Genomic DNA, 25,288 nt, shown 5'->3' on the forward strand with positions numbered 1-25,288 from the left:
ATGAACATGAAACCATAATGAAATTAGTAAGGGGTTTTATAGCAGCAGAATGTGAAGTAGCATTTGAAGTGTCAGATGAGCACATTTGCCAGAAACTCAGAATAAATTACCAGGCAACTAGTGATCTTTGTTGGCATTTAAAACAGACATTAAGAGATGTCAGAGATAATGAGGCCATATTGTTTAAACGCTGCATTGTTTAACATTAACTGTATGCGCAAACACACTCAATATGAGTTTGAAGAGTCACTTTGCAATTTTATTCTAAAGGACAAAAAAATAAAAATAAAAATCCCACTTCTAACAAATGAAAGCAGTCTGTGTAACAATATCTTAACCAAAGAACTGAAGAACTTATCATACTTTTGTATGCAGCCCCACAACCAAGGGGCTCCCATGCAAAACAAACTGATTCTAAGAATCCGGGTGGCTGCTGAGTAAAAGTACTCATTCAAAAACACCAACCATAAGTTCAGCAGTTTGTGCTAAAGGCTCTCTCTCCACACAAACACACACACATATGTAAATTGTGAGAATTATTACTTCCTTGCAGGTCAACAATACCATTTTAAAAGAATCCATTCAACAGTTAGTAATCTAAACAATGTCTCAGTCCTGTATCTTAAAAGTGTATCATTGCACTGGCCAAAGCGTATTATTCTTGCCCTTTTCATTCCTGTTCTCCACAATTTATGCAAGCGCCCACACGGAAAATCTGCTTTTTAAAAAATTGCCTGCTTTGCTCAAAGCTCTACTCTCCCACTTATTATTATTATTATTTGCCTCACTGGGGGACAGCTGGTTTCTACAGCTCTCACCTTCCCTATTGTGTGCAGATTTATAGGGTGTTCCTTCATTTGGCAAGTACCAGACAGAAGCCCTTAGAGACCTAAACTTGCATTAAAGCTGGCTGTGGCAGCGAACAAGACGGCATCTGGGTTCCAGAACAGCTTGATTAATAGGTATAGGGGCAAAGAGAGCAGGTGTGTTAACAAGACAAAGAAAGAAACAGGTCCCGTTATAATTGGATGCTATAAACAACTGCTCCCAGCTGCATTTGGGCTTGGGAAGAAAAAATGAAATTAGGAAACATCGGTTTTTTAAAAAAAATTAAAGGTTTGGGTTTCATAAAAAAATGGAAGTATGAAAAAAAACCTCTTTTGTTTTCCATTAATAATGCTAGTAGATTTAACAAAGATTCTATGTTCAGGATTTCACAAGTATAGCATGCTGACTTTTGCAGCTTTTCTGTAGCATAGCAACAAGCTTGGGACCAAGCTAAAAGGCCACCTCTGCAACTGTTCCTGTTCTCAGCTATGAAGAACTGTGCATCTGGTTTGACATCGTTCACTTTAATATGTTGATGAGGAAGAAGTATATTTATGTAACATTTTTGCAAATGCCACTTTGATGCATTCTGCAAAACATAAGGTCAAAGGCATTCGGTACTCTCAAATGGAACTGCTCTTCCTTTTCAGTAATCATTGTAAACACGGATCGTGGTTGTATTTGTAAATGCTCTCAGTCGTCATTAAGCAAATTGCAGCATAATAGTTGCTTAAAAACTTCTCTTATAATTTAATCTCTTCACAGCCATTACAGTTTTATTGTTGTGTTACCAAGATTTATAGTTTATATGAAAATAACTTGCAGTTCGTAACCAAATTTATATTTCAGTTTGAGTTAAGGAACTTCTAATGAGTTCCAACAAACTAACATTTCAAGTGTTGTATTATTTTCATTTCAAGTCACTTATTCAATTCAGCTTATAATTGCTTCTAGGCAGTTTAAAGGAAACAAGTATAGGGTTCAATTTATTGATGGTTTGTGAAACCAGTAAATGAGTTATATATATTATTAGCTTTCCACACATCAAGCAACATATAATATCACAGAAACATATATCTATGCAATTAAAAGCAAGTATGCAAATAATTTACTAATTGATCTCACGATCTGCACAACTGTAGTCTATATGGAACACCACTGTGCCCCTCAGGGCAGACCTATAAAGGACTCAGAATGGTGGTATGAAATGATGACATCATCACACATGCATGATATACAATCTGGTATAACCCAGATAAGGCTATAGTATGTGCATATTCTAGGGCTGTGCACTGGATTTGTTACATCCCATACTAAACAGGGAGGGTGGGATACAGGCTTCACCGGGGTTAGGTGGGAACAGCCCTGGATCACCCCACATCAGGCTGCCTGGAGAAACCTGGGGCTGTCAGAAGGAGGGCCATCAGTGAGAAAAAGGAGAGGAAGACAGATTCTGTGTATTCTCTCACAGGGAAAGCAGACCCTAAGCAGGATTGAATTATCTGCTCACCAGTTGGTGAGTGGAGGACTCAATCCTGCTGGTTGCAGGAATCTGCATTGCCAGCATGTTTGCACAGAGAATGTGCTGGGGAGGCAGCACACAGCAGGATTGACCCCTCCTACTTCCAGTGTGGTCAGGGTAAGAGGAATAAGATGCAGTGTTTCCTTCTGCCTCCCCCCCTCCCAATTAAAAACCTAATTAAACATTCGCCCTGCCACCAAATTGATTTGGGGCTAGATTCACAGTAGCTGTCGCTTAGGAAACTTTTTAAACAAACTAACTTTCTTGCTTCCTTTCCAGTGCAGTCCTAAACCCCACTAGATGGGGTTAGGATAAACTGGAACTGGCCCTCCACTAAGCTGCACTCTGTAGAGGACTGTACTGCACCCAACAAGGCAGAAAGCTTCACAAGGAGCTGCACTGGCATCCTCTGTCCCTTGTTAGAGGAGCCTACAGTACATGTATTGCCCAGCCACCCAGAGCAGTGGAGGAAAGAGCTTGAGAAGCACACAAACAGGCAGATGGGCTCATAGCCACTCCAAGCCAGAGCTAAGAGGCACAATTTTTGCATTCCCCTAGCCAGGGGCCAACCTAGCCAACCCCTAGGTACACCCCGGCTACCAGTTGTTCTCCTCAAAACAGGATGTTTTGGGGCAAGGGAGGCACTGGTGACTTTGAATCTGAAAGCCGTTCGGGCTTTTCAGCTGTGCCAGTCTGGGGGTGTTGCAGCAAAACAAGAAAACAAAAGAGTTCCCACCTTCTGGTGTGGCCAGGCCAAATGGCAGGATTTGTGATATGACCGCCATGACACCACTCCATTCTGCCACTTCCCATTCAGGAATTAAAAGTGCTGTTATCTATAAGCAAAGCAGCATTTTCAAAACATTGGAAATATGGAGACTTTTCACTGACTAACTGCTGTCTCTTACCTGTACATGAGTAATCATCAATCCTGATGTAACCTGTTTTGCAGATGCACATGAATGATCCTGGTGTGTTTACACACATGGTATTTTCCCGACAGTAATGCCTTCCTTCAGCACATTCATCAGCATCTGTGGACAGAGCAACGAGGCCAATTGAACAAGTACTGCTGGGGTTTCCTTTTGTTTACACAGGCTAGAAAGCAGCTTGCACACTGGAGCGTTTGCCTCTGCCTTTTACATTACTCATAGGATCAGGTTGCAAAAACCCAAATCACCAGTTGTGATGCATTGATTCATAGATGCAGCCAGCTTTACCTTTCGCAAAAGCTTTAAAAAATTGTTTTATAATTATGAATATAAGGGAGGAAAACATATCTAAATGCCTTCAGCTATTACTAACAGTAACAATGACATTTAATACAACTATTTTTATATTTATTGCTGTTTTAGTGTCATTTACATATAGGTTTCTATGCACACACATTAGATCGGTAGACTTTAAAAAGTTTAATTGGCAGATTAATCAAGCAAAGCATCAGTTGATTAATCTGGAGGAAACAGAAATGAAAATCAAGCACATATTTACATGTTGAAACTATTGTATAGTTTCAATTAGAAGATAAAAACTAAAGCATCAAAGATGGTCTTCTAACACTACTTCATACTTCATAATGAAAAGTATTCATTAAGGCAAGATCCATTAAATCTCATGTGTAAATAATGGTTGGTCCCCCCCCTTAATACATACTCACTGTGGACTTTTGTTGTGTTCTACTCTTACAAGGGTCTCCTGTCTCAGGCTCTTATGCCAGGGGTTGGAACCTTATTCTGCCTAAGTGGCACATTCCGGGATGGGCAACCTTCTAGGGGGTCACATGGTCTCCCAGGACCAGAAGAGGTATGAAGAGGGTGGAGCAGAGACAGATGCATCAACAGAATCTCAGATTGCCTTGGGAGAACCCGGAGGAAGAGGAGGAGGCTTAGGCAACTGTGGGAAGGCAGGGACCTTCAGTCCTCACAACTGCCTCACTGGGGCAAGACCTATCAGGAAGAGTTTCTGTGCTCACTAGGCCTGACCTCTTGAGCTGTTTGCTTCTTTGAATAAAGAGTTGTGATGTCATGTGAGTTATTACTGATCTGCTCCTGTCACTTGCCCCTGATATCTACAAACACACACACATCTCCATACTCCGCCTTGGCAAGCAAGATACATTATCACAATTCAAGGACACATACAGGCTAGATAAAAGCATTCCAAGAGTGTTTGTAGCAGGACCAGCGAAAGTACAAAGCAGCAGAAGAAAACCTGCTTGCTGAGTGATTTCATCCATTCACATGATATCAAGCATCCTTTCTGTTCTAGTGGCTGCAACACACAGGGCACTAATGGTTATTGTTCTCTGGGACTCTCTCTGATCAATTGAAGATACCTCAATATAAACGCACAGTGGTACCTCAGGTTACATATGCTTCAGGTTGCATACGCTTCAGTTTACAGACTCCGCTAACCCAGAAATATTACCTCGGGTTAAGAACTTTGCTTCAGGATTGCATGGTGGCGGCAGCAGGAGGCCCCTTTAGCTAAAGTGGTGCTTCAGGTTAAGAACAGTTTCAGGTTAAGAACAGACCTTAGGAACGAATTAAGTACGTAACCAGAGGTACCACTGTAAACTGATACACAACTTGCTACTTCTTTCTTCATATCTTCAGCAGCTGACCTTTCCAAAATGCCAAGCTTTGAAGAAATACATGCTCAGTGAGACAGCCATGGTTATTTTGAACTGTGTCTATGTCCCAGGAGGCTGCTCTCCTCACAACTAGGTGTAGCATAGGAACACAGGGCTGGGATTTTGGAAACTGAACTCTGCTGTAGCAAATTGTGCACCAGCTTTCAGACTGTGCAGGCATCTATTAGAACCCCTGGCATCACCAACCATAGCAAGATGCAGGAATCTTTAAATCAATCAGGAATCACAAACTAATATTGAGTGTGAGCTCCTTAGAACTGCTTTTTGTGAAGTAGTACAATTCCCCACCCAGCCTTTAAAATAAAATAAAATCCAGCCATCTATTTATTTCAGCTAGTAAATAAGACTTGACCTAATTTTGGAAGATATGGGCAGAAATTTACCACCGGTTGAATGTCCTCATTAAATTTTAAAAGATAACTCTGCACAGCAGTCAACTGAAAATGAGGTTTATTCTGTCAGAAATATGTACTCAGAATCACCATAAACCTTTAAAAAGACATCAGTAAAACAATCACACTGCCTCCCATTATAAAGGACAAATTTGTCAAGACATACTGTACTACATAGAACAAATGGGGTTTCAAACAGCATAGAGATTGCCTTCCGGGGTGACACCTCGGCCCCCTAGAGTTGGTGCACCTGATGCCTACTGAAATTAATGGCTCAATTCCCATGCAGTGGAGTTTCTATCTATTTTATTTTTAATTAAGACATAACATTGTGAATATCTAAAACAAGCTACTATAGCAACAGTTCTGAAAATGTTTTTCCCCCCTTTGTACAAATTAACAATTGCTTGATGGCACTGTACGTAAAGGGATTTAGATTCACCTTCTTATGATCTGTAGTATGAGAAAGCAAGAGATTGTGCCAGATTACAAGTAGCTGTTAAAAAATGGAAGGGGCAAATTTATTCACAGCACCTAATTAGCCAAGGAGGCCGGTGAATACAGATGTTGCCTTAGAAGATATGACAGCTAACAGCAAGAAAAACAGAAGTGGGCATTTAATAACAAGGAGCTCTCAACAAGGTAATCAGAAGTAAGGATGCAGTAGAAATTTGGTTCAATTTATATTTAATTGAACAGAAACATAGCTATCCTCTGACATTCACAGTTCTCCAAATTTTGAAACGAAATACCCCAGCCAAAGAAATTGCACAAAAGTACATAGGTCAGGGGAAAGTTTCCACAAAAATGGGTAATTAGTGAAAATAACATAAAAAAATGTACACTATTAGGAGAAATTGCTTGCAAAAATGTGTATAATATGTAATGTATATAATATGTAAGATCGCATATTGAAATGTGTATTAGCAGAAATGTACATTAAAATAATGAACAGAAAATACTGAAAAGAAAGCAATATGAAAATATACACTGAAAATATAAGAAACTGGGGGAAATCAAAATTGCCCAATTTGTCCATTCTGTTCAGAAACTAGAGCTAATGAAAGTTAAGGCAGTAAATATCACTTATTATACCAACTTCAAATCATCCAGATTTATTGGGAGAAATTCCCACTTAAAGAAATAAGACATGCTCCTATGCAAATATCCTTAGCATCATGTGCTGATTTTTGGAGATTTTGTTATGCAATCCTTTTTTAAAAAGCCAACAAGCATTTCAAAACCATGACTAAATTATCAACTCTACAGGTGATACAAGTCTTGCCACTGTTTTCACTGGCATGTTTGATTTACCTCTCACCTCTCACTGAATCTTTAGAAAATGCTTCATTAGTGGAAAAATAGGTTTACCATTTGCCTTCATGGCTGGCATCAAGCACATTCCTTCTATTATTATTAACAATCTCAACAGCCACAAACAATTATAACTGCATAATATAGACCACACGCAGTACAGCCCTATGTATCTCCACTCAGAAGTGAACTTCAGCTTTATAGTGCAGAAAGCATTTTGACAGTGACTACAACTGCAGCCTCTGGGTATGAGGAACCCTTTGGCAATCCAGATGTTGCAGAACAGCAGCTTCCATCAGTGCCAACAAGCAAGGCCAATGACCATGGATTAAGGGTGTTCAACAACATGGGGGGGGGGAAGGTTTTCTACAACCGCCACAAAAAACACCCAACCTATTCTAGGATTGCAATGATAAAAGCCAATAATTATTTTATTTGTCCTGAAAAGTAAAACCAATTATTTTGTTCATGCTTAGCTACATTTTAATACAGATCTTACAAATAAAGCTTTCAAATGCAATTATTTTCCAGCTTCACCTGACAAAGTAATTGCTTACAGACTTGTAATTAATGGCGAAGGAAATATTTAGTTACGTGCTGTTCTACTTCAGCATGCCCTGCCAGGAGGAAATGGTGGTGTGAAAGGAAGATAATGGATATCTCTCATAATTGCAATGCCTTGGCATTTTTCTATTTCAGAGTATTCAGGTGGCCAAACATAGCAATAATGTTTCTCCATATGATAGCCAAGTATATGAGAGGTGGTTCGTAGAAGCTCCTACACATCCTCCATATTCAATACTTGCTGACTCATAGCTGAACTCATTCCATCAAAAGGCATCAGGCAATAACCAGAATGCCTTAGAATGCATGTCATCTGGCCTTGATCACAAACTGGCCTGGAACTTTGAAGAAACTGTAAAAGCAACAATGTGCTTTCCAGCACATCAGCCTGTAGTTGGCCAATGAGAACCACCATCTTTTCCCCCCTTATGGGAACAATGCTACATCTTTTAGATGGGATATTCGTTATTAAAATGATGCTTACCACAAGATATTTAAATCTATCTCCTGTTGCTTACTTTATACAACCTTTAAGGTAACATAAATATACCTGGGGATTAATTAAGAGGTGTAACAACTCAGGAGTTATATTAAAATGACACATTCAAATTTTAGCTTATCTGAGTGAGATCTGAATGGGGAATGGGGAATGGGGAATGGGGAATGGGGAAAAGTATAAACTATGGGGAATGGGGAAAAGTATAAACTATAGTAATATATTAATTTCCAAATCAAGAATTCAGTTGTATTAACATATTACTTTGACGCAGATCAGATTATTATTTTTTTGAAAGGGAGAACCTTAATTGGAGAGATAATTACTTCAGCCGATTAATATGCTTTAAATTAAGTCCCCTGAATTTAATGAGCCCATCACTTTGACAAGTTGTGAATTAATACATACTTTTTGCAGTAATCCACACTAATTATTATACCTGAAACAGATTTATTTACAAAGAATTACCTTCACAGTATGCATTGTCCTCTCGGAGAGCTCGGAATCCATCCCGGCAGCTACAGACAGCCCTGTCTTCAAGGTTCCTGCAGAAAGAATTCTCCAAGCACTTGTGTCCTTCAGAGCAAAAGTCGTGGCCTAAAAGTAAGTAAAAATGATGCTTAGAAATGCTAAACAACTGAAGTAGGCTATTCAGTTCCTTCTGAAGTCAGCAGCACAATTCCAACTAATTTTAACCTTTTAGGATTGAAGCTTACGTATATCCATTCATTGTCTTTCTTGGGCCACATGGCCATTTCTGTATTTGCATGTCGAGACCCCGCAGCCACCCCCTCATTGGAAATAACTCACACAAGGACACGGATATTAGGTTTATGTTATTGGGCAAATTTTGGCCACAACTTTATTGAATTACAGAATGTGAGCGGTATTGGCTTAGGCATTGATTGGACCCAACTATATCTGACTCCTCCCCATGTGCAGGAAGTCCGGTACGGGTAAACCACTGGTAGGAGGAGCCCTGTCGATGCGAACCAACTCAAGCTCCCCCTGGTGTTCCCATCGGGGTCGTGTCAAGGCCCTAGCCCCCCAGCCGGGCTTCGGACAAGATCAGCACCCCCAGATTCCTTTAACAGAATACCCTTAAGCATGGAGGGGCAGGTGATGGCCACATCTCCCCTCCCCCACACAAGGTCAAACAATGCCTAACTGCAACCCTAACAAAGTTGTGACGATTGCTACGAGGTAGGCGAAAACCAAGTGGATAGTACCAATTTGCCAAGTGGAAAAAATTCCTACCAGGCCCCTTGGACAACCAAGGCGACCAACCGAGGTCCATAGCAAGGCCAGTGCCTAACCTGCGAAATAGGGAGGAAGGGCGGGTGATTGAGGAAGCGAGCCAAAGAGGAAGTCCTCTGGCTCGCTCCTCGGTTTAAACTGTCCCAGCCACACGCCCCCGACCAGCGGACGTGGTCGGGATCCCCAGGCAATGGGAGACAAAGTCCCCCGCATCCCGGTGGGGAGTGGGTGGCCACGCAGTCCACCGCAACTCCTCCCCACTAGGAAGTGGAGCAGATTTTAAAAAAGACTTCTCAAATATATATTCGGTAGTGGCTGCCAGGGCAGGGCAGTATTACTCACTTGGCTTTCTAATGGCATTCACTGCTGCTGGGTACTGAGAGTGGAAGAGAGGCAGCAGGCAGCTTGGTGTGGTGCAGATGAAGCTGAACCATTCCACACCATACCAAACTCCCCACTGCCTCCAGTTCCTCTCACTTTCCCTCTTGGTACCTGGCAGCAACACATGGCACTGAGAAGCCAAGTGAGCAACAATACCCCACCAGCTGAATTTTGCTCTTGATACTTTGAGCCTAGCACCTCATTAGTAGGACCGGTGAGTAGTTTCTTCCTCAACAACCATTATAGTTTGCAACCTCTATCATTTTCAAGTACTTAGGAGCAGTGTTTGCCAACATGGGGCCCTCCAGGTTTTCTGGACCACAACTCCCATTAGCCCCAGCTAACAGAGCACTGAGACCTGCAGGTATAGGGGGGTATACAAATTTAATAAATAATAATAATGGTCCAAAACTACACAGGTTGGCAAAGGCTAACTTGGTTATGATTATCAAAACACTTGAACTGGTGGTTGCCACTGTGAGAACTAAACCAAGGCTTCTAAAGCTCAAGAGGAAAATTTATGTTCAATTGACCCAGATCAATGCTATCATCATTATAATCTAAAAGGTAAAAAAGGTAAAGGACTCCTGGGCAGTTAGGTCCAGTCAAAGGCAACTATGGGGTTGCGGCACTTATTTCAGGCCAAGGTAGCCAGTGTTTGTCCACAGACAACTTTCCAGGACATGTGGCCAGCATGACTAAGCCACTTCTGGTGCGACAGAACATCATGACAGAAACCAGAGTGCATGGAAACTCTGTTTACCTTCCTGTCGCAGCAGTACCTATTTATCTACTTGCACTGGCCTGCTTTCGAACTGTTAAGTTGGCAGGAGTTGGGACAGAGCAATGGGAGCTCACTCCATCATGCGGATTCAAACCGCTGACCTTCTGATCTGCAAGCCCAAGAGGCTCAGTGGTTTAGACTACAGCACCATCCATGTCAGGTATATAATCTAGTTAAATAGCATAGGTGAATTCAACTATCTGTCTTTAATTAACAGTTACCACTGTTAATTTGCAGCCAAAGATGGAGAAGCTCAATACAGTCAGCAAAAACAAGACCTGGAGCTGACTGTGGCTCGGATCATCAGCTTCTTATAGCAAAATTCAAGCTTAAACTGAAGAAAGTAGGAAAAACCACTGGGCCAGTAAGATACAATCTAAATCAAATCCCTTATGAATACACAGTGGAAGTGAGGAACAGGTTTAAGGATTTAGATTTGCTAGACAGAGTGCCTGAAGAACTATGGATGGAGGCTCGCAACATTATACAGGAGGCAGCAACGAAAACCATCCCAATGAAAAGGAAATGCAAGAAAGCAAAGTGGCTGTCCAATGAGGCCTTACAAATAGCGGGGGAGAGAAGGCAAGCAAAATGCGAGGGAGATAGAGAAAGATACAGGAAATTGAATGCAGATTTCCAAAAAATAGCAAGGAGAGATAACAAGGCCTTCTTAAACGAGCAATGCAAAGAAATAGAGGAAAACAACAGAATGGGAAGAACCAGAGATCTGTTCAAGAAAATTGGAGATATGAAAGGAACATTTCGTTCAAAGATTGCCATAATAAAAGACAAAAGTGGTAAGGACCTAACAGAAGCAGAAGACATCAAGAAGAGGTGGCAAGAATACACAGAGGAATTATACCAGAAAGAAATGGATGCCTCGTACACCCCAGGTAGTGGGGTTGCTGACCTTGAGCCAGACATCCTGGAGAGTGAAGTCAAATGGGCCTTAGAAAGCACTGCAAATAACAAGGCCAGTGGAAGTGATGGTATTCCAGCTGAACTATTTAAAATTTTAAAAGATGATGCTGTTAAGGTGCTACACTCAATATGCCAGCAAGTTTGGAAAACTCAGCAGTGGCCAGAGGATTGGAGAAGATCAGTCTACATCCCAATCCCAAAGAAGGGCAGTGCTAAAGAATGCTCCAACTACCGCACAATTGCACTCATTTCACACGCTAGCAAGGTTATGCTTAAAATTCTACAAGGAAGGCTCAAGCAGTATGTGGACCGAGAACTCCCAGAAGTGCAAGCTGGATTTAGAAGAGGCAGAGGAACCAGAGACCAAATTGCAAACATGCGCTGGATTATGGAGAAAGCTAGAGAGTTCCAGAAAGACATCTACTTTTGCTTCATTGACTATGCAAAAGCCTTTGACTGTGTTGACCACAGCAAACTATGGCAAGTTCTTAAAGAAATGGGAGTGCCTGATCACCTCATCTGTCTCCTGAGAAATCTCTATGTGGGACAAGAAGCTACAGTTAGAACTGGATATGGAACAACTGATTGGTTCAAAATTGGGAAAGGAGTACGACAAGGCTGTATATTGTCTCCCTGGTTATTTAACTTATATGCAGAATTCATCATGCGAAAGGCTGGGCTGGATGAATCCCTAGCCGGAATTAAGATTGCTGGAAGAAATATCAACAACCTCAGATATGCAGATGACACAACCTTGATGGCAGAAAGTGAGGAGGAATTAAAGAACCTTTTATTGAGGGTAAAAGAGGAGAGCGCAAAATATGGTCTGAAGCTCAACATCAAAAAAACAAAGATCATGGCCACTGGTCCCATTACCTCCTGGCAAATAGAAGGAGAAGAAATGGAGGCAGTGAGAGATTTTACTTTCTTGGGTTCCATGATCACTGCAGATGGTGACAGCAGCCACGAAATTAAGAGACGCCTGCTTCTTGGGAGGAAAGCAATGACCAACCTAGACAGCATCTTAAAAAGTAGAGACATCACCTTGCCAACAAAGGTCCGTATAGTAAAAGCTATGGTTTTCCCAGTAGTGATGTATGGAAGTGAGAGCTGGACCATAAAGAAGGCTGATCGTCGAAGAATTGATGCTTTTGAATTATGGTGCTGGAGGAGACTCTTGAGAGTCCCATGGACTGCAAGAAGATCAAACCTATCCATTCTTAAGGAAATCAGCCCTGAGTGCTCACTGGAAGGACAGATCGTGAAGCTGAGGCTCCAATACTTTGGCCACCTCATGAGAAGAGAAGACTCCCTGGAAAAGACCCTGATGTTGGGAAAGATGGAGGGCACAAGGAGAAGGGGACGACAGAGGACGAGATGGTTGGATAGTGTCTTTGAAGCTACAAACATGAGTCTGACTAAACTGCGGGAGGCAGTGGAAGACAGAAGTGCCTGGCGTGCTCTGGTCCATGGGGTCACGAAGAGTCGGACACGACTAAACGACTAAACAACAACAACAACAAACAGTTACCACCTCTTGACAATGGCCAACGCTAAAGAGAAATGTAATAGTTCTAGTGTTTTGAAGTGCAAGGCACCAGTTTTAAGCCTTATCCAGCCATAAATCTCCGAGGGCATTCATGGGCAAGTCACTATGGGCAAATGCAGAAAACATTTATGGGGGGGGTGTAACTTATGGGTAGTATGCATGTGATGTCACCTGTAACATCCTTCTAAGTGGTGCATTCTCTTTCCTCCCACCTCTTACATTCCTGGATTTCTCATTGTGTTCAAATGTTCAGTAAAATGGTCCTCAACACTTGGAAGGATGTGACAGCCATGGTCAGTGCAAGTGATTCACAAGCAGAAATTGTCAGCTGCCATTGTGGGACAATAACACTGCTTACTAGAAATGACTCGGAAGCTGTATGTTGTCTGCCCAGCCACCTCCTGTGCTCCTCAGCAGGGGTAGCCAGCTAATTAGTAGTTAATTCTGAAGCAAGAATGTCTACTAAGAGCCATTCTTTGTTCCCAATCTGTATGTCACCCTCAGCATTTATGGCTTTTCTATTTGCTTATGAATAGCAGTATTTGGTCCTATGGCAGCCTTTGTCCTGTTCTGTCTTCCCTCACAAAGGAGCCCTAGTTAAGGACAAAGTATTAGCCTTAGGCTAGACTTTTCCTGGCTTCTATCAGTTTGTGTCAGAACCTGAGCATCACAGGAGATGGCGGTTACATTTTCATTATTGATCAATATGCTCCTTGTGGCTATGCGGCACTATAAGAGAGCAAGTACAGGAGATTAATTATATACTAATTTAGGCTTTCAGAGATAAGATCTGTAGGCAGCTCCTGACAGGCAAATTCAAGCTGCCCCACACACAGACAGACATGGGAATGTTCTGATAACAAGCATGAAACCTGCCAATTACACTTCTCAAGCCTGTGTGGTCTCCATGAATAATCAAGAAATATCATAATGAACATATCCCTCAGAGCCATTTAAATAATTTAAATCCATCCATGAAAATGTCCTTTTCAGTTTATTTCAATAGATAGGATAGCCAAGATCTTATCCAGTTTCTGTCATATTCTTTCATTTAATTTTTATGTCTGATTTCACTAATTACATACTTGGTGCCTGGATAACCCAGGAACCGAATGTGGCTTTCTTTTTTGAAACACAGGTATATGGTGAAACCCAGGAGACTGGGAACTTGTTTCATATTTGCAATGGTTTATCTATTAGAAAAACCAGAAGTGTGTGTGTGAGAGAGAGGGGGGGGAGAGATGCAACTGTTCACAGCTTTGAAGGAACCAATATCGCCCTGGATGAGAACAGCAGACAAGAAAACCCCAGAGAATACCTTTATCTTTTACCCTGCATTGCAAATCAGGGCACACACCATCTGTTCAAAGTGCCATGTGATAAATGTGAGAGTATAATCCTCCGTATTCCTTTAACTCTCCTTTAACTCTCCGTAGTGAACAACATTAAAGTGGGAATTCGGTGTTCTATCAGCAAACCAAACCATGTTAACTGATAAAGCAACTACAGCTATTATGAAGTACACACAATCAGCCACGATCACAGCCCAGCAGGAACAGCATGGAAGCGATCCATATGTTCCCTACTATTTAGGTGACTGCAACAGTCCTGCTTCTAGCAGCTGGAACATGGAAGGATGCCATTTTCAGCAATCCCGCCTCCCTCCTGGAGCCCACCCCTCTAAATCTGCCCCAGTGTCCCACACACATAGGGGGTTGGAGAGTGCTGCAGGAGTGGGGGGGGGAATGCCACAAGTTGCTTTCTTCCCCTTCCATCCTCAGACAGTCACGGCTGATACTTTTCAAAGGGATTTTTTCAAAAGGGTACCTATGTTAGTATACTGAGGCAGCAGAACGGGTATTGCGGCACCTTGAAGATTCATAGATCTATTGTGGCTTAAACGTTTGCTCGTTTTATCAGATACATGAGAAGTTTTTCATTTTCCAGCATTCCCACGGTCACCATGCTCAAAGCAGTTGTGGCGGCAAGCAGCTGCTGCAGCTGCTCAGGAACTGTAGAGGCCTGAGAAGTGACTTCCATGTGCAGAGGCATGCAACACTGATACTAGGAGTGGGTGGGAGGGCTATTTAAGCCCACCTCATTCTTCTGGCATCCTCTTCATTCTGTTGGCTACCTATTCTCCCACCCTATAGACAGTGCAGGCATTGGCTAGTTGTTTTTGGGGCGCTGAGGGTGGATTTTTTGCCAGTGAGCGGATTGGCCTTGCTGGGCTGCTTGTTTTGCCTGCTCTGTACTGATGTGGTAGCCTGGAACTTAAAGGAGGGATGGTCTTTAAAGAGGTTACTTGACCACATTATAAGGTAGGGATGCGGGTGGCGCTGTGGGTTAAACCACAGAGCCTAGGGCTTGCCGATCAGAAGGTTGGTGGTTCGAATCCCCACGACGGGGTGAGCTCCCATTGCTCGGTCCCTGCTCCTGCCAACCTAGCAGTTCAAAAGCACATCAAAGTGCAAGTAGATAAATAGGTACCACTCCAGCAGGAAGGTAAACGGCGTTTCCGTGCACTGCTCTGGTTCACCAGAAGCAGCTTAGTCATGCTGGCCACATGACCCGGAAGCTGTATGCCTGCTCCCTCGGCCAATAAAGCAAGATGAGCACTGCGACCCCAGAGTCGTCCGCGACTGGACCTAATGGTCAGGGGTCCCTTTACCTTTATCTTTATAAGGTAGGTGCAGGTAGTTATGACACAGTTTAGGTTTGGCATCTTTAAGGGTAAGTGGCGTAGTCCTAATGTGGGGCTCAGCGGCATGGTTAGGCAGCACCTTCGGTACCAACAAGTAACATCTGCCTAGAGTTGCTGGGGCCCCAAAGATGGGATGGATCAGGTAGGCCTTTTTACTCACTTGAGAGGGTGATGCTTGAGAGAGAAAGTAGAGGAACCATTCACAGGTTGGCTCACCCACATTCTATTAATTAGATCCCACACCTTGGTTTCCACGTGGAAATCGGTTTTGGGTTAAATGAATAAATATATAAATGTGCCCCAGTTCACTCAGTCTATGTATCTCAGCTGTTCATTTCCCCGCGTGTTTGCAAGAGTAAATTCTTTCATTTGCCTTACCTTTACAAACTTTACAGCAGCTGTTAGATAAGGAGATTTGCTGAGATTCTGGACAGTTCAAGGCGGGACAATCTGACTTCACTATACGTTGCATTTTGTAGTCCTATTGGGGGGGAACGATCATTATGTACTTTAAAAAAAAAATTAAGTGCATATGCAGATTTAAAGCATGCAATAAAAATGCAACTAGAAAGTGTAAGTTACTCAACAGCCAGGTTTTTTTGTCATCATCCAACTTCATAACAAAATCCATAGGCGCAAAACCATAGAGACGCAATGAATCAAAATGTTTAATTAAAATACTAAGAATAGTTTCCCTTCTACCCCAAATTGCTGTAATTTTCCTAAAATGTTTTCAAAAAGTTTTTTTTTTAAAGGACAGATGCTTTCATTGATATGGATTACTAGCAGGTTGCTACAGATAGAAGAAACTCAAAACTCATTTTTCTTTCAGAGTTCCTTTCTCACAACAATCCAGAAGCTTAAATAAGTTGATCTCAGTTGTATCAATATTCTTTTTTTTCTCTCTACAAAAGTCAATAGCCATATGTCAGGAAAGTATTGTTTGGAGTAAGAAACTTTGTATAAAATTCAGGTTTAAAGTAAAAGCAAAAGCACTAACAAAATCCCACATTGCTCAACCTTTCAATAATTATGATGAAACAATATTACAAAGTTAGTGAAATATTGTACACAATGTGGCTAGGGTGGTGCAGAGCTTATTAGTTAGTTATAATTATAAAGAAGTGAATTTTATATATAAGTTACAGATAGGTAGCCGTGTTGGTCTGCCATAGTCAAAACAAAACAAAACAAAATTTTCTTCCAGTAGCACCTTAAAGACCAACTAAGTTAGTTCTTGGTATGAGCTTTCGTGTGCATGCACACGAAAGTGTATCTTAAGAAGTGTGCATGCACACGAAAGCTCATACCAAGAACTAACTTAGTTGGTCTTTAAGGTGCTACTGGAAGAAAAATTTTTTTTGTTTGTTTTATATATAAGGATCAGGTCCCAAATGTGAGAACTTCCTGGTTATTCTGTTCATTTCTACCAATGAGGAGGGAAATGGCAGAGTGGAAGGTGCAGGCTTGAAACTTGCTCTCAATTTTCTCCTCAGATAACAGAAATCAAAACAAAACAGGACCGTATCCAACATCATCTGTCTGCTAGTGTATGGGCCAGGGGTTGGCAACCTAAGGCCCATGGACCACAAGCAGCCCATGGGAGTCGTTTATCTGGCCCATGGACCCCCACTGCCTGCTCAGTCAGCTCCCGTGCGCTGCGCTAAACCGGCGCAGAGCAGAGCGGGGACTGCCTCCTGCAGCTCTGGCCAGCTTCCCATTGGCTGCAGGAGCTTCCTGCAGCCAATGGGAAGCTGCACACACCTCCTCTGTGCCGGAAGGAGCACTGGAAATAGCATTTGCGCAAGCGCACACTCCAGCCCACCGCAGCGTCTCCAGGACCATGAACCGGCCCAAGCCACAAAAACTTTGCCGACCCTTGGTATGGGCTATCCTGCTGTGTCAGATGAGTTTTAATAATAATGTTCAACAAAAAAATCCTATGCAACAGCTGCAATGGCAAAAACTGTTTGTGCAACTGTTGTGCAATATATTGTGCAGCGACATTACCAGCAACCTTATGCATTCTCTTGTTCAATAACACCCCACTTTTCCAAAACATTTGTCTTGCAAAACAAGCATACTACCAAGGGACTTAAACTTACATAGAACCCCATTTTTAAATATATATATATATATATTCAGTTAAGATTGGTATAAAAACTGGCCAAACACATCAAACCTAGAAAGCCACTGCTACCATATTTTTTGTCAGGTTTAACTATGGGTAAGGGCACATTACAAGGAAGAGAATAAGCTAACAGTGATCTTACCTTGCATTCAAACAGAACACAATCCCCTGAGTTTGAACGTACGGTTTCTCTTTCACCTTCAAAGTATGTTTTGCCTTCAAACACACATATCGCTGCAGAATTGAAAACAGTACAAAACTTTGGTTTAATTTAGGTACACAAGTTTTAACATTAAATACCCTGAGTATATTTCATATTTAAGACACTGGCAGAGCATGCGAGATCATGTAAGCTTAGACATAATGTAATGGCCACTTAGAAACATAGGTACTGTAAATTAGATAGAAAAGTGACCGGTTGTGGGATAACTGGCTTCAAGGTCAGAGCATGAATGGGATGCTTTAGAGGTGGACTTCCTATCTGTCTTCATGTGCCTCCTCCACGAGAAGTCCAGAGGGTAGCAAGACAAGAAAGGGCCTTGTCTGTGGTGGCTCCCTGTTTGGGGAATGCTCTCCCCAGGGAGGCTCACCTTGTGCCTTCTTTACATATCTTTAGGCAGCAGGTGAAAATGGTTTCCTTCAACCAGGCCCTCGGCTGATTTTATGGCTTTTAAAAAGGTGTTTGTGGGAGAGGGGTTATTGGTCTGCTTCTCGTTTTCATTTTATTGTGTATTATGTGTTCTCATTTTGTATTTTTCAGTTGTGAACTGCCCTGCAATCTTCGGGTGAAGGACAGTATACAAATTTAATACATACTAATAATAAAGCCAAATCCCAAGACCTTTGAGAACTTCAGTCTTTTCTTGAAAAAGAAATGAAATAGTGGTAATGTTGTTGTTGAAGTTTTAAGCATTTTGGGGTTTTGTTAAAATAAAAAATCTTATGAATCCAAGGTAAGTAACAGAGAAGACTACCAGCATAGATGGAAAGGAGCAGGCAAGTATAGTATTCTTGTATTTTCTACTACATGTATGCCAACATAATATGTGATTGTCTATGGTGACATGTGATTGTCTGTGGTTGCATATTTCTTTTAGGGGACTGTCTATGTGTTCACATGCATCCATATGCTTAGAAGGTCTGTTCAGATAATTTGTACATGGAGAAATCTAGTACAGTATAAGCAACATCCCTCTCCTGTTCAGTGTGCCATTACTGGAACCATCTATGCATAGCTGTCAACTTTTCCCTTTTCTTGCGAAGAATCCTATTCAGAATAAGGGAATTTCCCTTTTAAAAAGGGAAACGTTGACAGCTATGCATCTATGCCAAGTGATGGATTACACTAAGTTCCATTTCCAATTCAAGCAAGATGTGGAATGCTCTATTCAACATTCCGGACTTGTAGTAGCTATATCCTTTTAAAGAGTGTGTGTGTATATATATATATATATATATATATATATATATATATATATATACACACACACACACACATATACATACATATATATATATATATATATATATATATATATATATATATAAACGTAAAGGTAAACGTACCCCTGCCTGTACGGGCCAGTCTTGACAGACTCTAGGGTTGTGCGCTCATCTCACTCTAGAGCCCAGGAGCCGGCGCTGTCCGCAGACACTTCCGGGTCACGTGGCCAGCGTGACGAAGCTACTCTGGCGAGCCAGAGCCGCACACGGAAACGCCGTTTACCTTCCCGCTAGTAAGCGGTCCCTATTTATCTACTTGCACCCAGGGGTGCTTTCGAACTGCTAGGTTGGCAGGCGCTGGGACCGAGCAACGGGAGCGCACCCCGCCGCGGGGATTCGAACCGCCGACCATGCGATCAGCAAGTCCTAGGCACTGAGGTTTTACCCACAGCGCCACCCGCGTCCCATATATATATATATATATATATATATTCTGCCTCTTAACTGTAAATTTCACAAGCCTGGATGTATCAGTTTCCTGTGCCAACAGGATTTTGATGTGTATTTTGACCTTGGAAATAAGGGTGAAAGGCAGGTCATCTTGAACTGAAGTATGTAAGTGCAATGTCCAGTGAAGATTTCATTTATGCCTGTCGGCATCCCTCCTAGGAATGTGAATGTGTTTATTCTGTCACTGATAACTCCCTATTGGGCTGTTTTATCTTCATTCATCTTAACGTCTGTTCCAGAAATATCACAGAAATAACAGGACAGTGGGCTTTTCTTAAATGTAGCCACTGAGTGAGAGATAGCCCATTTGCAATGTCATTTTAGTCAAGAGAAAATTGGTTTACTGTCCTTGAAATGCCTCACCTAAAATTATTTGATCTGAAAGATCCAAATGACCAGCTATGTTTTTTGAGGGCCACCAGATACACTATTTTCAGCTGTGGAGCTATCTTAACTGAGCATAGCATGTTGATCTACTTTAAGCACACCATACACCGTTTCCCAAGAGTAGGTCCTGCTGAACTCAGTGAAGCTTATTTCTGAGTATACATATTTGGGATTGCATAACAAATCTGGATCCAACCCATTGTTTATATTTTTCAGCGATAAATCTATGTTCAGATCACATTAAACCATGGCACTAATCAGTGAGGAACGTTTTAGTGAATCAAAGTGTTTTTGACTAATGATTCTAGCCAAATTAATTATCAAATCATTGCAACCTTATTAGGCATAGTTTGTAAAGTGAATATATGCTGAAATGCCCAGATTGCACTACCATGCCCTTCAAAAACAACATGATAGTTATATATTGTATTGAATACTGTACTGCATTTCCGTTTCCTTATTTCCACTGTTGAGTATTTAAACAGCTTCTGCTCACTGCAGCTCTCTATATTAGATGGATGTACTTGGAACAGGCATGTCTTGATTATATCAATTCCAAGCACTTGACCTGTACAACATTCACAGCATATGAATAACCCTCTGACCTCTCACCTATCTGCATGATAGATATGTGAAATCTCAGGTGGTGTGTGATCCATATGGAGGGGAGAAGCAACATGAAGAACAAGTATAATTATTACAACAATCTGTTGCTGCCTAGTTCCACTGATATTCAGCTGAACAGGATTAGCCACCCTACTGGTGAAAAGGTCTAGCATAACTCATTTTCTTGAATTTTCTTAAAAGTGACCATGACAGCTTGATGCTCTAAAGCACTGCACTGGATCAACCCTAATTCTCTTCAGTGGCACAAGGCTTGCCCTAGTGCTTTGAGGAGAAAACTGTGAGTGACAGCTCCTAGCTACAGGCTTGCTTCCAGAAATTTCACTTCCAAAATCTCCCAACAGATATTTGCTGAAGGCTCTTCCCTGGGGAATTTTGTAGATAGTAGGTAAGCAAAAAGAGTTTGATATCCAAACACCTTATAGACACACAGGTTTTTCTAGTAATAAGATACAGTTTCTATAAACTTGTTGAAGTGATATACATCCATTTAATTAGATAAGCATTCCATTAAAGCTATAAATGAAAATATATTTGCTTACGTCAAACCTCACCTGCTTAGCTGGTTTGTGGTTTACAAACCTATACTGAAATAGGCCAATGGCCCATCTAGCTTTGTGTTCAGAGACTCAATAGGGTTCCAGATTGAAGCCTTTTCCAGCATTACCTTGAAAATTAAACCAACAGAGCTAAGCATGTGCCCTATAGCTATGCAACAGGTCATCCCTAAATATTCAAATAGTATTTGTCAATTAGCCTTGTGCACTCTGTTGGGGTTAGATTGAATATACTGTATATTGTTCTTAGAATATTATATAGCATAATATTCAGGGTACTCAGAATATAATAAAACACTTAAGGAATTGCTCACTAGCCAATATTTTTAGTCTCAAACGCGTTGCCATAACAATTACATCATTTTTTAAAATATATAAAAACAATAACACCTGTTTTAAAAGCTGTTTGCAAAGGGGAAAACTTTGGTTTATAAATGGGTTTTTGTGGGGTGGTTTTTTGTTGCTATCTATACTTAGCATGCAGTGAGATTATCTTTATACATTGTTCTTTAATTAGAACACCAGTTTCTATTGACATTCACATTTAAACACCATTTAGGGCAAGGAATTTCTGTGGCATGTCAAGAAAAATAATAATTATGGGGTATTTTCAGGCAGCCCTTTCCCAAGCTTTCCTAATGTTACACAAGCATTAGTCCCAATCTAGCACATAACTTGTCACAGGGAGATTGACTCAACTGTCACTTAAATAATAATATTAAGGAAGAACAGATCTAAAGAGGGTGCTGAGGAAGACAAATGATAATTAATTCCATCAGCAAAGACGATAGCCTTGTGGATAATTGCTAGGTTTCCCCCTTCTCTGTTACAAAAACTTTGCATGAACAATCCAGCATCTGCCTGGAACACTCAGCTTCCAAGCAGGTAACCTGATATTTCCTATTGACATAGCAGATATCTGTGACTTCTAAGTAGGAGAGGCAAGGTCCACCATCTAATTGACATCCATGCTGTGGCCCCAGGACTTTATCAGCTCCCAGTAACACCCAGTCCTCCATTATTTATTGCACTATTAGGGCTTTTTCATCCTAACATTTCTATTTTTAATATACTTATTTGGTATAATTGCTGACAGCAATGCCAAGTTTTGTTGGCTACCTTGAGTATGCCTATGGGAAAGCAGACTACCAACACAAGCCATCAAAGGGTTTAGAAAGTATTGTGGGTTAAACATGGGGAGTGTGCTACTCCCCATATCAGTTAGGACACCAACCGACAAAATTATGCCTCCTGTCATTCATGCAACCACATTCCACGCATAAAATTTCTGCACCACATAGCAGTTCCGTGCTGGGGAAGGAAGGAGAAAGTATTTTCTTAATAAGTAAATATTAAGAGTCACATTCAATGGTTGTGCAACCAGAACGCAATTCATGCAACTCAACTTTCTCTTCCCCTCTATATTGCCCTTAAAAAACAAAATCCTTGCAAGATGGTTGAGTGGCCCTGAAAAGTAATGTCTGTGTTATGTAGGGCTGCGGTACAAGGAAAGAAGCAGGCACAGAGATTTTGCTTCAGCAGAGCTAACCCTCTAGGTGGGATTTCCCCCCCCCCCCCGATACACTGGGTTACAAAGAAGAAAGCTGACACGACCTCTCGGTACGACTCTACAATGCGAGCACTTAAAAAATGCATTCTCTGAAACATAACTGCCAAATTACATTTTGATCCCCCACACTGACTGAGCTACCGCTGTGTGTTTATTGGATGACAAAACAATTGCCTGAAAAGATGTAGCAATGGCTACATCTATAAACTCACTTCGGAAAAGAAATTTTTACAGTTCCAGGAATGAATTAAAAATGTTTGTTCAAAGGGAAAGGGACTACAGCTTGAAACTGTAACTAACTGGTGATTTCCTACATGAGGCATAGTACATAATAATCCATATCTATTTTAGAAACATAGCTTGAGAATTAGTAGTGTCTACCAACGTATTTTTAAAGGTGGTGATTATATAGGGTGAATCACTGCCATTTATCACTGCCTATCTACAGAGAGTCCAACCGTCCACTTACTATGGTAAGTGGAAAAAACAGATGCTGCAAACTGCAAACCAGAAAAAAATGTGTTTTTTCTCAGAACAATGTAAGATGCCCTTTACAGCTGCAATGGAAAAACCATCATGCTTGAGAAACTAATTTGCTTCACGAATCCTACCATTTATAGCATATGTAGGTTTAAACAAAAACATGCAATTGTCAATGACAGTTTTGAGCTAATGTTCTCTAAAAACAAAAAAGTTTGTGTAAGCTGGTATAGAAAATACCAGCAAAGCCCCATGCAAGAATTTATGCTTCTTCATGGCACTTTTGAGTGTGTGGTTTTTTAAAATTATTATTATTATTATTATTATTATTATTATTATTATTATTATTATTATTATTTGCATGTGTGCAGAAGGAATCCTGTCCCTTACACAGAAGAGTTCTTCACATGTCAACATTTGTGGAGTTCCAAATTTCCTTAGAGTTTGGGGGATGGGGTGGGGCAGATACCTTCCAGTAAATAATGATCAGAAGAATCACTAAACTGTTGTATAGAACATAGAACAGGGCCAGCTTTATCTCGTTCCCTTCCTAATAACTATATATTTGTCTTGAAAGCTCAACAAGATGGTAATAGAAAGTGTAAAATATCCCTTCCCTCCCAAAGAGTCATCTGCTATCCAGCTGGAAGGATCCTGACAGGAGCTTTTCATTATTGGATTTTGATTTCACTTGTAAGTCACTCTGAATGATTAGTATATTGTCTACCTTTTACAGCCAGTCACAGCATTTCTGGGTTTGGTCTATGCAGCAGTTTTAGTTATATGAACTCCCTACACGAATATGAATAAATGTTTGCTGGGGAATACTGAAATAGCTGCATATCTGTGCTTGCATGTCTGGGGGTGTGTCTGGGGGGTTAGGACTGTAAACTAACCTGCATTAAGAATACAGCATTAGAGCATTGCTAAAATGACATTTCCCAGTCAATATGAAAACTCTGTCCCTTAAAACATCTTAAACGTTGTTATGCACAGGAAACAAAATTACAGTAATAATTAGCTGAAGGGAGTTTTGTATTCTGCAAACTCCCTGGTGAGGGTGAAATGAAGAGGAAAAGAGCTAAACATCTAGACATAAAATAAATTATAAATTCTTTAAAAGGAGAAAACAAAGAAAAACCCCTAAAGCACATTTGCTGTATGATGATATTTTTAATTCTCCCCTGGCGAAATATTGCAAATATTATGATCCTTTAACTCCTTAAAGAAGACAAGTTTCATATATGTGTGCCACATCGTCTTAATGAATTCATATTTCCTTAAACATTGTATTTTATTATTTATACCTTAGGCAGCAAAACAGAATAACTCTAAGTTATTTAATTAGCATTCTAAGATCTTTTCTGTACGTTCACACAATTCCCCATACTGACAACGCTATTTGCTGTAGATACCAGAACCAGTACTCAAAGGCAAATACTTTAAGAATGGATTGAAAATTTCGATACATTCAAACAAAAATAGAAGGAGGAGGAGGAGGAGGAGGAGTTGTTATTTGTACCCCGCCCATCTGGCTAGATTTCCCCATCCACTCTGGGCGGCTTCCAACCAAGATTAAAAATACATTAAAATGTATTTTTGATGTATTTTTGAACCATCTTATCCAATTCCTACCTGTTTCTCAAGAACACCAAGACTTAGCTGAAGCCAAAGTGGTACACCAATCCTAACTCCCTACTGGGGCATCTACATCCCACTTGTTACAGCGTTTGGCAGGGGAAAGAGGTGGTGGGTAATCAGATTGGCTCCAGGCTGGTGAAGCAATTGGATTCTAATTGGTCCCAGCGTTGGCAATGAGACTGGCTCAGGATCCAATGAATCCTGTGTTGTCACAGTCCAGCCTTCAGAATGCTGCTTTTGGGGACTATCTTCCAGCAGTGTCCACTGGGAGAGACATCACAAACAGGACTTCTACCCACACACATATTCTCCACACACAGATGGAGTGACACAAAGAAAGTTTGTGTCGCTCCATCTGTGGCAGCCAGCTGAGCCAGCAAAAGCAAGCAAATGAGCACCACTCAATCCAACCCCTCCATAGCTCAATATAAGGGAAGTTAGCTTGAAGCCTTAGTTCAGAGGAAGTGTTGGTGGTAGTAGTATATTAACGGAAGGTATTTTGTTTTTAACTAAACTGGTTCAGAAACTACCTATTTTTTATATAATTTGGGTCTAGCAACTGTCACAAATATATTTGAGG

At 41.1% G+C, this 25,288-nt stretch overlaps 1 protein-coding gene across 2 annotated transcripts in view; it reads right to left on the reverse strand.

Annotated features, from left to right (window-relative positions):
- Positions 1-25,288, reverse strand: part of NELL2 (neural EGFL like 2) — a 108,181-nt gene that overhangs the window by 41,384 nt on the left and 41,509 nt on the right. For both annotated transcript variants that reach the window (XM_083574466.1, XM_083574465.1), the window contains exons 10-13: positions 17,639-17,730; positions 15,744-15,846; positions 8,238-8,366; positions 3,259-3,384 (exon numbers count right to left, since the gene is read on the reverse strand). In XM_083574466.1, the coding sequence (XP_083430592.1) occupies positions 3,259-3,384; positions 8,238-8,366; positions 15,744-15,846; positions 17,639-17,730 (450 nt within the window). The remainder of the gene's footprint in view (positions 1-3,258; positions 3,385-8,237; positions 8,367-15,743; positions 15,847-17,638; positions 17,731-25,288) is intronic.

This window comes from Podarcis filfolensis (assembly GCF_964270895.1).
Source record: "Podarcis filfolensis genome assembly, chromosome: 10".
Lineage (NCBI taxonomy): Eukaryota > Metazoa > Chordata > Lepidosauria > Squamata > Lacertidae > Podarcis > Podarcis filfolensis.